A 14,183-nucleotide genomic window follows, 5' to 3' on the forward strand; every position below is an offset into this window, starting at 1 on the left:
TTTGATTGGCGGGAGGCCTATCGATCAACCCCCTCCCTCTCCTAAGCTCCTCCTCTGCCCTTGGCGATTGGGCCCACATTTCATCCTTCAAAGTAAACAATCTCCGCCTCCTCCCTTGTGAGTGGGCCGCGCCATCCCCCCTCGACTTCCGCCTCCTCTCCTCAGCGACTGGCGCGAGCCCCTGCCACTCTCCTCGTCGCGAACCGCACAGTACGCCGTTCGCTCCTCCCTCCTCTCGCATGGGCTTTCTCCCATTTTCCGACGCGTTGATTGGCGGCGGTGTTGTTGGGGGGTAAGTCCCGCCCCCTTGGGCTGAGCCGGAGAGAGGAAGCAGCTCTGTCCAACCGCCCTCCCGCCCCCCTCCCGCCTTCCCTCCTCCTCCGGTCTGTCTATCTGTCTGGTAGGCGGCTCCGCCAAGTCTGCTCCGCGCTGTCGCGGGACCTGGAAGGTAAGCGCGGAGCGGCAGGTCGAAGCTGAGCCCCGGACCCCCCCAGGGGACAGAGCAGGCGGCTGTCAAGAGCTGTAAGAAGGAGGTTGGGCGGCGGGGGGGGAGGGAAATGCCCCCCATCTCCACCTGGGCGGGGAGACATAGCATTGGGGTTGTATGGAGAAAGGGGTGGCTAAGATGGGGGTGTTGGGAAATGGCGGGTCAGGGGGCGCAGGAAATTCTGTCGAGGGAGAAAGAACCCCTGAGATTTGGAAGCGGCGAGTAGACTACTAAAGGGGGGGGCTAGGAAGGAGGTGTGTTGGGGGGCACACGTTGGGGCTTCTCGTTAAGACGAAGCCATTGTGGAGCATAAATGTATCTGGTGAAGAAAAATCTGCACAGGGAAATATAACGTGGAACCTCTAAAGAGCCACTGAGAAAGAGTTTGGCACTGTGGTGGCGTAAAATTCACCGGAGAACAACAACAACAAATTTTCCTGGTGAGGTATCATAATGGAGCGTTTATTGGTGGGTACAGTTCTGGAAACGTTTGCAGGAGGTCCTTGTCCACTGACTGGTGTGATGATCCAGGTGCTAGTGTCCTATGCGTATAGTACTAATGCATGGAGTAAGCTCTGTTGAATGTATTTGAATTACCATACTTCAAAGTCAACAGTAGTAACCTGCCTAAGTTTGAACTGTAAAGCTGTAATCTGATATAGTACACTTCTCTGGAAGTTAAGGTGTAGGGAACTTAGTGGGGCTTCTGCACTATGTATACTATATTTTGCCTCCTGAGAGCTCAGGGTAGTATTTGTTCTTGCACAGTCTCTCTGAGATACATTAGTATGGATTGTAGGTGTTTTGTTTTTTTTTCCTCAGGGCAGCTTTCAATTTTATTGATGTCCACTTAGTTTTGGCTTATCTTGGAGACTTCAGTACTATTATGGTTCTAGGCTTTTCACAATTGTTAAGGCATTGTCTGGCCTGGATTCTGTGCATCTTGTTTTACAATCTAGTTCTCATAGCAATATTGATAATAGGAAAATGTATGAATTGTATTTTACCTGAAAAGCTGATTCTTTCACTAACCCTTTCGTAGTATTTACCGGTGAAACCAAAGCTGGTGCGAAGAGGAAAACACTGTAATCTTTTAAATTTCAAAATTATGATTATTATTACAGACAAACACCCAAATGAATCTGGTGACAACTCACATATTGACCCAAGATTATGCCATGAAATAATATCTCCTGCCCTTCATGCTCTAGAAATAGAGATCTCACATTTGAATTCTCATGAATCCATACTATTTTTACAGCTGGATCTGTAAAACCCACCATTTATTATAGTCCATTCCTATACTGACAGACTGTACAATTAAAGGAACCCTCTCCCACACATGCACACATGAAAATCTAGCATTTTATGACAAAGCTGTGGCACAAAAATGCAGGTCCAGGGCATTGGTTGCACGTCTGAGACAAGGCTGCTCTTTTGCTTAAAGTCAGACTCTCTTCCCACCTGCACCGTCCCATCCATCTTCGAGGCATAACTGAGAGTACAGCATAATAAATAGTTCACCTAATGCTCTACACTACAACAGCATCATTCTGGAAAATACAGTTTAAGACACAAAACCAAGTGATTTCTACTAGAATCACAAAAATACACTGCCTCACCGTAGCTTGCAGATTACAATGTAAAAAAGAGAGAGCATAAATTCAATATATTGTGGCATCCTCATGTGCAAACAAAAAACCAACAAAAATAACAAGGAATGGATCAGAGATTCTCAGTTTTTATAAGTACCTATCCTATAGCTGCTGCCCAGTTGCAACTCATATCAGTATCCACCATCAAAAAACAAACACCTTTATACCCAGCTTTGTGGTATCATTATAGCACAAACACCTTGATCACACATGGTTCAGCCACAGAATGTGTGGACTAAACAGCAAGTTTGCCCTTGCTGTTAAGTAACCACAAGCTCCCTTAGATATCCAGGAATTGGGACAGGGCTTTCAAATCAGAAAATATGGCTTCCAGGAACACATGAGGAGGAACTGTTCCGCAAATGTGCACTTGCTAAATCTGGGAATGGAAGCCTCGGATAAGAATAATGAGGACATTCTATGGCATTTGCTTTAACCCAGGAACCAGTGACTAGACTGTAGTCCCTCATTAGATAAAGTTCTACCATTTCCAGCTTTTTCTTTTTCAGTTCACCATTCTTACTACACCTGGGCTATTATGTCTGCACAAAATCGCATGCACCAGATTAATTCGTATAGAGTAATTTCCCAGTTTTGTACTCGCACAGATTAAAATTCTCACTCCACTCATAAGCAGACATTGAAAGAGGTGAAATAATTCTTGGTAGCCACTGTAATTATGACAACATGATGAAGATGCATTGTTAATCTGTGTTAAGTGACCTTGAGTGACCACATTTAGGGCATGCACAGGCAACTGATGAAGTGATCTGCTGTGTACGTCTTCTGAGCTCTTCTGGCAAATGAGCAAGAGAGATTGAAAAAGCTCATGTTCGGCAGAGGATAGGGTATGATGTTAGGATAATTCCTTCTGACATGGGTACATGACACCATTGAACTGCCCCACTGACCAACCTGGCACCCAAATTCTACACTAGCTTCAGCCTCCAGCATCCCACATTACAGCAGTGAATAACAGTAGTCCAGACATGAGGGCCCCAAAGCATAGACAACTGAGACTGGGCTATCCTGGGCCAGGGATGACTTGAGCTTGCAAACTGGCATAAGCTGGTCTTAAACACTCTTAGCCACAGACATATTCGAATCCAGGAGTACTGTATTTCCAGACTACAAATCTACAAATTTCTTCAAGGGGAATGCAACCCTGCCCAGAGCCAGGTTTCCAGACACAGGAACTGCTCACCTACAGCACCTCTCAGTTTTGTGACTCCCACCTAGCCCATCACTGCTTTCAGATACCAGTTCACCAGCTTCACAGTCTTCCCTGATTCAGATGAAATGGAGAAATAGAACTGCATGTCACCAACATAATGTCTCTGGATGACAACTCCTAGCAATTTCATACAGATGTTGAATAGTGAGACATAATGGACTCTTGGCTTAAAAGCTACATTGCTGAGAGTTTTTTACGATTGCTTTCTGGTAAGGACCCTACAGGTAGGAGCAGGACCATCCCATTAGAGTGCCTCCTTCGAGTTTCTCCAGGACACCATGGCCAATGATGTCAAAAGCTACAAAGATATCAGAGAGCTAAGTATTCCAGGAATTATAGAGTGGAGTCTCTTCAATGTGCAAGAAATTGAGTTAAGTGATAGAAATACTCAATTGAGGTGATTTCAGGATTTACAAATTTTGAGAGGTTAATCATGCATAAGAAGGACAGTAGAAGATTATCACTGTGCAGAATTTGGCTACAAGGTTGGTAAGTGAGGCAGCCCAATGGGACACCAGTCCTGAAAGCACTGCACTGGCTACCACTGAATTACTGGCATCCAGGGTGTTAGTATTGGCATATAAATGGGACCCAAGTTCCTAAGAGAGCACCCTCCCTAATATCAACCATCTAGGTCCCTAGAATTGGCTGGTGAGGACTTGGTGGTAATGCTGTCACCGGGAGCTGCCCAGTTGGGGTTAACTGGTAATAGGGCCTTTTCAGTGGTGGTTCCCTGTTTAAGGTAAAAGTAAAGGACCCCTGGATGGTTAAATCCAGTCGAAGGTGACTATGGGGTTGCGGCGCTCATCTTGCTTTCAGGCCAAGGGAGCTGGCATTTGTCCACTGACAGCTTTCTGGGTCATGTGGCCAACATGACTAAACCGCTTCTGGTACAACGGAACACCATGATGGAAACCAGAGCGCACGGAAACGCCGTTTACCTTACCGTCACAGCTACTTGCACTTGCGTGCTTTCGAACTGCTAGGTTGGCGGGAGGTTTCCTGTTTGTGGAATGCCCTCTCTAGTGAGGTGCATCTGTCTCCATTGCTTTTAAATTTTGGACTAAAGAGTACTGGATGAAATATTTACAGGTAGGTAGCCGTGTTGGTCTGCTGTAGCCAAAACAAAATATAATTTTTTTTAATAAAAAAAAATCCTTCCAGTAGCACCTTAGAAACCAACTAAGTTTGTCATTGGTATGAGCTTTCGTGCGCATGCACATGAAAGCTCACACCAATGACAAACTTAGTTGGTTTCTACGGTGCTTCTGGAAGGAATTTTTTTTATTTTGGATGAAATATTGTTTTTAATTGAAATTTGTTTTTAGATGTTTTCACTTGTAATAGGTTTTGGAGTGTTTTGACAGTGTTGTTTTTGAATTGTGGATGTGTTTGCTGTCCTGGGCTCTTTCAGGAGAAAGGCTGGGATAGAAATTCAATACTTAATTAATTAATTAATCAGTAATTTGGCAATAGGATGGTGAAAAATGGCTTTATGAAATTGTTTAGTATGTGAGAAGGAGTGAATTAGGTATCTACAAATGTAAGTTTGTTTGGGGCAGGAGCGGGTCCTAGAGTATATCTTAAATTTGTTACAGGTAGGTAGCCGTGTAGTCGAAACAAAATAAAAAAAAATTATTTCTTCCAGTAGCACCTTAGAGACCAACCAAGTTTGACAAACTTGGTTGGTCTCTAAGGTGCTACTGGAAGAAAAAAAAATTCTTAAATTTGTATTTGCCTTGTGAATCTCATGATATATGCAGGATTATCCTAGATTTGAGAACCTGAGATAGGAAAGCCCCCCCCCTCCCCATTAGCTGAATGCAAGTGACAGTAAAAAGTGCATTTGGAGTTTGTTAAAATAGATCGTCTGCATAAGTTTTGGAAAGGTTTCTCAGTAAGTGGTTTCTCTCAAAGGCAGAATAAGTAAGTAGTGCCGTTGAGCAGAATTTGGAACAGACATCCCATTTCAGCTTGAATCCACTTTTATTATTCCAAGAAAAATGATTATCCAAACAGCAACTGAATATTCCAATTTGCTACTTCTGTGTAGCAAGTAGAATTTCTCCAGCTACACTGCCGGACTTGACAATGGCCTCCTCTTATACGGCAATAGGGAACTTGATAGAATTCAACCACTAGGTGTCACCCTTTACCATTCAAAGAGGGATACAGCTTCTTTGCCTGATAAGCTTGTGATTTGTCAGTTCATTTTGCTTGTTAGTTTGTTACCAATGAGCAATATCAGTTCATCCTATCTGCTCAAAATAATATATTGCTTCCTCAGTTCAAGAAAATAAATGATTTAAAAAAAAAATAAATATAAAAAATTGTGACAATTCCCATCCACTCCTTTCTGGCTCATTCAACATTTAATCTTATTAAATATTTTCTGGTTGTGGGGATTGGGGCGGGGGGGGGGGGGGAATAGCAAGAGAACCAAGATTAGGAGATTACTCTTACTTTTCCATAGATAATGAGAGGACAATTTTTACTTTCAGGTCAATCCTACTTTACTCAGGAAAGTAATTGCATCTGTTGGAGCTTATTTCCAGGTAAGTGTATATAGGATTGCAGCAGAGTAACTAGGATTTCCTTCTGCATATACCTGCATCAAATTGTACTGACTGTGATAACATAAATACAAAATGCTAGTTGTGTAGTTGATCATAATTGGGAATTTTGCAATATTCATTTAGTAATTGTTCATACTGGGGAAATGTGTTTCTGCTTAGCGGCAGTACTGCATTTCTGAAATCATAGCAAAAATCAGGTTGGGTTATCAGAGCACTGTAGCAATGTCTCTAAATACTGAAAATGTCTGCCTAGTTTAGGGTGCTGTGAATTTAATTCTAATCCATCTGAAATGGACTGGATGTTGTGCTTTGATTCTGCCCACTATCACCGTGCTTTAAGGCATTTCTGCATTTCCTTCTCTTAAGGCTCAAAACCAAAATAAAAATAAAAATGGGGAGAGATAGTGAATGCAGGAATAAACCACAAAGGAAAAGTTATCAAAGCGCCAAAAATATTCCATTGTTGTCTGAGGTGTTTTGGAAACAAGAAGTTCAATCATCAGGGCAATCTACAAATATAGCAAAACATATATCTAAGTAATATTTTGAAACTAAACCTATTTACTTTTATATGAATAAATGAATAAATCTTTTTCCACTCAGTTTTGCACTGGAACAAGCAGTTGGGCTTTATACTTCACTGTTAATATTACCTTAATATATCTCACAAACATTTACATACAAACCACTTATCATAAAAATAATAAGATCTGGTTGAAGTGCACATGTTTGCCATGAAGGTGGTTATTGTTGGTATTCCACATTTCAGCTGAGAAGATTCTTAGGATGGTATATTCAAATATACAAAACATTGCAACAGCCATAAGGCCAGCCATGTAAAACAAATATTGAAACGTGACCATAAGTGTTAGAGATATCTGAAACTGTTATGCTGGTGGAAGTAAAATACTATGCAAGCCGTTTCATTCAAATGTTTTAAAGTACTGTGACGTGCCCTTTTCTTTCTCAACTGCAGATGGAAGCAGGAGTTGGATTTAAGCTTCTTCAGTTAGTTTAGGTTCCCAGTTATAATTCTGTGAAAGTTAGCCTCTCCGTAACAAACCTGAGCCGTGTGTGGAACTGGAGCACCTGATAGAGCAGTGATAACACCATGGAAGTACGTTTTTCACTGGGAATTGCAGCTGATGTTCATAACTTTAGTTACAAATAATGGAAGTATGCATCATATTCATGAACAAGATAGCTGCAAATTACTGTACATTGCAGTAATGTTTGTTCCAAAAAATTATAATTTATATGCTTTTTAATTTATATGCTACATCTCCCAAATCTATTTTTAAAAATCATGAAAACTCTATTTTAACGAGAACCTTGGGCCAGTCATCAGTGCCAGGGGCCAACATGTGACTTACACATGTCTGTCTCTTACATAAACATAGGGCAGTATCCAACTAAATAGGCCCTTTAGTGCAAGACTTCTGGCTGTGCAATGTAATTTCTCTGCCCTCTCCTCTTCCTGCTCACCCCATAATTCTGCTCCAGAGAGTTGGAAAACCTGAAACAGATTTAGGAGGAGCACAGGGAGAGGAGACTGTAGGAAGTTCTGTTGTGTAGATAAAAGTCAGTGCGCTAGTGGAACTATTTAGATGCATACAGCCCATATTCTTTAAAAACAACCTTCCCATAATAATTTTGCTGTTGTTCACAAATGCCACAGTGTGGTATAATCATCTTGTACAGAATACAACATTTTTGCCTGCAGTCGACTAGTAGAGAAATCGGCATTTGTATCTCTTGGTGTAGGAACGTTCTTGTGACTGAACATTCTGGTATTCAGCTATACCCAAATAAACAAATCCTGCTGTTTACTGGAGACTGCACAGGGTGAACATATATGTAATACTCTATCTTGTTTTTTGTTTTAAGATCAGTTTACTGAAGACTGCAATGGAACGATTTGACGTGAAGCCACCTCCCTCCCGGAGCCGTTCTAAAACCGCTTTGTATGTGACTCCTCAGGATCGCGTTACGGAATTTGGCAGTGAACTGTATGAAGACGGGGGGAAACTGTACTGCACATTCTGCAATGTGGTCCTGAATCATGTTCGCAAGTCCGCCATCAATGACCATCTCAAATCCAAAACGCACACCAAACGCAAGGGGGAGTTTGAGGAGCAAACCGTCAGGAAGAAACCGCGAACTCTGACTGCCTCTTTGCAGTGCAACAGCGCAGCCCCGACAGAGAAGCCCGGTGTTGTCCAGGACTTTGTAAAAATGTTTCTGGAAGCTAGCATTCCCCTCGAGAAGGCTGATCACCCAGCTGTGCGAGCTTTCCTCTCTCGCCACGTGAAGAATGGGAACTCCATACCCAAGGCAGACCAGCTAAGAAAAACCTACTTGCCTGATGGGTATTCACACCAGCTTCTCAAGTCTGAAGACCACTGAGTGGAGGAGGCCACTTGGTTCTAAGTGTGGAGTATTAACAGTTGCATAGCAGTGACGTGGTTTATTTTTATATTCATGCACATGCAATGTTACGTAATGGTTTTTGTATTGTAAAATGACAATCTACTGCAAAACGCAACAGTGTGCAACAAATTGTTGGTGACTCTAGTATTACAAGAGTTTGGATCTAAAATGTTGTTGAGCTCCTTGAGAAAGGGGGTGGGAGTGGGGGGAAATGGCAGAAAGGTGCCATGTTGCTGAGTTTGTACAGTCCAGTGCTAAATCATTATTGTAGAAAAATTCCTTTGCTCGCTTTTCATCCTCCTGCATTACCTGATAATTGCAAATGATCAAATTAGGCATGGTCAAACTCAATAGTCTAATTTCTGGCTTTAACATGTATTCATATGTGCCCAATATGCGTGCCCCTTATTTTCAGCATAAATTTATCTCCAGCATAGCTATACTTAGTGATGCCACAGCAATCCTGCAGGCTTGATTTCCAATGCAAATGTTTCCGTTTTTCTGGTTTGCGCTATTATCCTGAACCCACTTTCTGTCTCGTTCTATGTGATTTACATTCTGTTGGATGGAGAAGTTTTAACTGGTGGCTGGATGTGCAAACTCTTGCCTAGCTGTTGAGGGTTGAAAGGATGTAGATGTGCATCCCATTGAAAGCAAAGAGTAGCATCTACTGTTCGATTCTCATTCTGCTGAGCATCCCTTTTGCGTACACAGTCCCGAAAGCACGAATATACGACATACTCCACAGAATTAAAGTGGCAGTTTCCCCACATCCCTATTATACTACAGATCAGAGGAAAGCTACAGGACTGTTAGAGTAAAGTTACACAGTCAGCTGCCTGTAGATGGCAATGTTTTGCAAATAATGGATATAAAGAGAAGTTGTCTAATGTGCATTTCCATTTCTCCCTGTTTAATTTCAAAGCTGGCTCAAAAAGGTGTTTTTTTTTTAATCTACGTGAATATCTCATGTTTTTGAACTTTGCACAGTTTAGGTCTGTGTAATACGAACTCCTAGAGCTACTGATACCTTTTGCTTCACTGTCTGTTCTTTTTTTAATGAAATGTTTTCCAAGGAACAAAGCATCATTAGGAATTTGTAATTCATGACTAAAATATTTCTTCATGCATTAGCTAACAGTAATTCCTGATCCCACCACAGTTAAGCACTTTTGGTTCCCATTTATTAGAATGGGAGAGTTTGCCATAACTGTCTTTCCTATTGCTTGAGCTTTTAAATGCATAACTTTTAAAAGCATCATGCCCCAGACATTTTACTTTTTCTTGGTGGAATTGCAAAGGAAACAAAGTAGCTGTTTCTGGCCTGTTTTTATTATTATTATTAATTAGCATGCAAATCCCAAAATCAAATAGAAAAGAATGCGAAACTTCACCATAGACATCTGGTTGGAATCAAATGATGGGTCCATTTCTTTCCCCACACTTTCCCCTCCTTTCTTGCACAAACAGATAAGAGAGCAGAATAAGCAGTTTAAGGAACATGCAGATCCACTGGATGGTTTTGACGTAGTCACACAGGCAATATTGCGTTGAAAAGTTGCATAGAGTTTGCAGAGGAAGTGGGTGTTCACCAGTGTAGACCCATTTAAATCAATTGACCCAAGTTACTCTAGTAGGCATATAGTCTTTACGTTGGAGATTACCCAGGATCTGCAATGCCATGTTGAGCTTGGAATTGGTGAATATAGCCCAGGATCTGGTCTGCTTGGCTTATGAAAAACACTATTATCCATATTTAATCCATTTTTTTGCTCTCATGTTTGTATGAAATTGCATAGGTTTCATCTATTATAGGTTTCCATATATTTGGGGAGGAGCTTCTGCGTGTCCCCCACCCCACCTGCCTTTTCCCTTTTCTGTTTTCCTCCTGCCACTGCAGTTGTTGCCAAAGTACTCTGATATTTTGTTTAAAGAATCCAATAGAACCCCACGTATTGCTCCTAATGTTACATCTGCAGCATGGAGGAGAACATTGGGATTTTCTTTCTTGGGCTGAACCTAATCAGCCCTAAGCTTAATTAACTCGTAGCTGAACAAAGGAGCACAGCCTTAATATTCAGTTCCAGAATAAAAAACAGTTACTGGCACACAGAATGTGTGTTCCAGTATAGACTTCCTGCACAATAGTTCTCTTATGCAGAGGTGCAGTACTCTAGTGCAGCATTAAAAAGAAATGTGTTACTCTGTTGGACTGGTGACACTGGTGCATCAGTTTCATAGGCAGGCCATCGTCAAGTTTTACGATTAGATCAGCTTCCTTGCCTATGAAGAAAGCTCATAATAATGAATTGGGAGTAGAAAAATGTCCTGTTTGGGTCCATAGCAGATATTCTGTTGAAAATGTTTCTCATTTAATTTCAGATACCTTATATTTTTTAAAAAGAAACATTGCTCAGTAATCCACCTTGGTCGGAGAGGACTGCTGGAGCAAGTGGGTAGTTCTCTTAAAAAAACAAACAAACCTGATTTCATTTCATTTCATTTTGCTTATCTACTAATTCTAGTGAATTAGTAAATAGGAGACCTTAATGCTGTGCCATTAATATATGTGTACTTCATTTCCAGGCTTCCTTATATGATGTCAGAAAGGGAGTAGGTACCTGTTGTGCATGGCAGTGGGAAATGCATGTGCTGTACTCCTAGGATATTTGTATTGCTTTGGTTCTTCTATTTGTAGAGCACAAGGAAATGCTAGCAAAGAGAGGGGGGCGGTATGTGTGCATTTCCACCCTTTCAATTAATGTACAGAGTGGTGATCCATGAATTGCCTTGTCCTTCTGAAACTTAGTATCTCACCACAAAATACATTAACTACCCCTGTCCTAACTTGGCTCCCTCAAGATGTTGTTGGGTTCCAACTTCCACCAACCCTTAATGGTTTAAGGTTCAGAGATTATGGGAGTTGTAGTCCACCAACATTTACCGGTAGTTGGCTATCATTCGGTTTAACAGTTCTTGTTTGGCCCATTACATTTTAAGTGAAAAGACTGTGCATAAGTGTGCTATGTAGAAGAATGGAAGCTGCACCATGATGCCATTAATCCAGGTGACTGGTACAAATCATGGAAAGAAGTAACATTAGATTCCTTTTCTTTAGGATATTAAATCACTATTTTGACCGTACCAATGAAAATAATTGTTGAAAGCCAGACTTCTGTAAGCATAAAATGGATAGTTTACCTTTGCACACGTTATTTTCATGTTATTTGTGCATGTAGAACTTTGAACTGAAATAAGTAACTAGTAGCAACCTAGCCACAGGAATATGTTTTACAGATTGGTCTGAGTAGTTGCCTAAAAATGATTTGGCTTTTGAATAGCTATTGAAAGCCACAGTCCTGTACATGCGTACTTCAACATAAGTCATGTTGAATTCATGGGACTTGCTTCCAAGTATAGGATTTGGCTGCTCATATGTTGTCAATTGACATAGAGCAGAAACTTGAAATCCATCATTTTGTTGTTGTTCTAGACTCCATTGAATACAATACTTCTTTTGTGAGACAGAAATGTTTCTAAGCTTTCTTAATGCTAAAAGGAGTATCTGGTTGAGAAAGAGCATACGTTTACTGAAGCATCCTTCACAATCAGATGTTAACATGTTGTACAAACCATCCAGATTGGGTTGGAGATGGAGGGTGCTAATAATGGGTTGAATCCAGGCCGAAAGCTCAATCCTATCCATGTCTACTCAGAAGTGAGTCCCTTTGGACTTACTCTCAAGTAAGTGTGCATTAGAGTACAACCTAAATTAGTTGCATTTAGTTCCTATTGAGGTTAATGGAACTTAGGTCATGATTAACTTTTCACACTTAACTCAGTGGAGCAATATATTGAGTAGAAATGCATTGGATTGCCCTGTAAGTATGAATCCAAACCAAGGTGTTACTGTTCTTCATATAGTTGTCAAGACATACCTAATTGTCTTTTGAAAACTGGCTCCCACAAAATTTCAAAACCTGCATTTTTATGAAGTTAAAAGTTCAGGTTTTTATATTGATTGTTATAATGGATTGAGAAAACTTTTGACCTAACCTGTCCAGTTTACAAGAGATAGCAAAAATAGTTTCTGCCAACTAGGAAATGTTCTTATGCTACTTAAAAATCCCTAACTCCCTAAGGGTTTATTAAAAAATAAATTAAAAAATAGTCTATTACAACCATGCAAGGATAGATAGTGGCGTAGTTAAACTGATTTTGTGTCTCCATTATAACTTTTTTTCCTTGAGTGAAATAAGGAACAAAATAACAGTGTGCTAACGATTACCATTTATTTATAGATATATATTGTATGGATAATCTTGCTATCCCTTTTTACTGTTCCATCTTTGAATTTGCTGCTAGGATATTTTTGTTTGCTTATGCATGTTGAATATTCATTGTCTTTATGTTTTTAAAGTTCTGTGTTAACTTTACAAAATAAAGAGTTTTTAAACAGTGGCAGCAAGGTCATATTTGAACAGCAAAAGTTACATAGCAGAACTGCCAGATAGAGAGGTGGCACTGACTACTTTTAGTTTCCCCCTTTCTGTTACTTCTTTTGGCAAAACAGAGCAATCCAGGCCTCCATGCTGCCATGCTACATGGGGTTTGGATGCAGCTGAGATGTTCCTCTTCCCAGCCCTGCCTAGTTCTGCTAGCCTATACTGGCAGGGAGCCCCCAACATGCCCACCGAAACAACAGGCAGATGTTACCACTAACAGCCCACTCGCAGAAATCCTTGACAGCATCCACTAGATTCTTCTGGGATCTTGCCACCATCATGTCATGACATTGGAGAGAATCCAATCCTGGCTGCTAGCAGAGCAAAGGGGTGTTTTTTTTCTTGCCACTCCACATTCCACTCAAGTTGGTGTGAGCACTGGGAGTGTCGAGTTAGCACTCCATGAAGCCCTGCTTAGAGTTTAAGATTGCACCTAAAAATGTGTCAGTGTGATATATTGTAGCATAATCATTATCTAAACTAAAGGCTTTGCTTCCTTATTTGAAAAGAAAGTCATTTCAGTCAGTGATAATGAACTTGTGGGCCTTCAAATGTTGGACTCCAGTTCGTACCCTCCGTGATCGTTGGCCGTATCGGCTAGGACTGAGTTAAGAAACCAACAATGTCTGGAGGGCATCATATTGGGGAAAGCCTGTTTTAACAACACAAATATTCTGGAATGTCACCTTTAACTGAAAGCAAGTGGCTCTGGAGACAAACACGATTAGAAATAAGAGCAGCAGATAAAATCACAACAGAGTCATTGGCAGCAAGAGGGACCAAAACCAGTCCAAGATAATTAAGCTCTCATAAAAGCCTGCTGAAATAGGAGAGTTTTCAAATGGCACCAAAGATTCATCAGAGCTGGTGCCAATTGTATGCCAAGGGGGAGGGTATTTCATAGTTGGGATACCTTTGCAGAATAAGCCCATGGGTTATCAGATGTCTCTTGCATGTGAGACAATGATAAGCTAAGTGAGCAAACTTCTAAAATAACAAATAGAAAAGATTTTTCAACCCGATTAAAGGACCCCTCTTTCCCACAAAACTTCCTATATATGATTTAAGAAATCAAGAGCAGGCTGTGGACGTAGAAATTTCCTCCTCCAGCTGCCCCAATTTCTGCAGCCTTTTCCTTATAGTTTCAAGCATTGCTGAAGGACATAATCTGCATTAGCCATAAATATTAATTTGGCTTGGCAAAATTAGAGCAAACCTCACTGGCATTAACAGTGGTGAGAGAAACGATCTCTTAACTCTGTGTTAACAAAAATGCAAAAGTATCTATCTATCTTT

General features: G+C 40.8%; 1 protein-coding gene across 6 annotated transcripts; it reads left to right on the forward strand.

The window, feature by feature from the left end:
- Nucleotides 1-272: 272 nt before the first annotated feature.
- On the forward strand, nucleotides 273-12,843 carry CGGBP1 (CGG triplet repeat binding protein 1). 6 transcript variants are annotated; one of them, XM_035115871.3, is made up of 4 exons: nucleotides 273-448; nucleotides 5,878-5,931; nucleotides 6,929-7,069; nucleotides 7,840-12,843. In XM_035115871.3, exons 3-4 carry the CDS (start codon nucleotides 7,064-7,066, stop codon nucleotides 8,356-8,358), a joined length of 525 nt encoding a protein of 174 aa, XP_034971762.1. In that variant the 5' UTR covers nucleotides 273-448; nucleotides 5,878-5,931; nucleotides 6,929-7,063; the 3' UTR covers nucleotides 8,359-12,843. The 6 variants fall into 6 exon arrangements, with proteins under 6 accessions (XP_034971762.1, XP_034971761.1, XP_034971765.1 ...); XM_035115870.3 differs by having other exon boundaries at nucleotides 310-522; XM_035115874.3 differs by lacking the exon at nucleotides 6,929-7,069 and having other exon boundaries at nucleotides 322-448.
- The last annotated feature ends 1,340 nt before the right edge of the window (nucleotides 12,844-14,183 follow it).

Source organism: Zootoca vivipara, chromosome 4, assembly GCF_965207765.1.
Source record: "Zootoca vivipara chromosome 4, rZooViv2.hap1.1, whole genome shotgun sequence".
Classification (NCBI taxonomy): domain Eukaryota; kingdom Metazoa; phylum Chordata; class Lepidosauria; order Squamata; family Lacertidae; genus Zootoca; species Zootoca vivipara.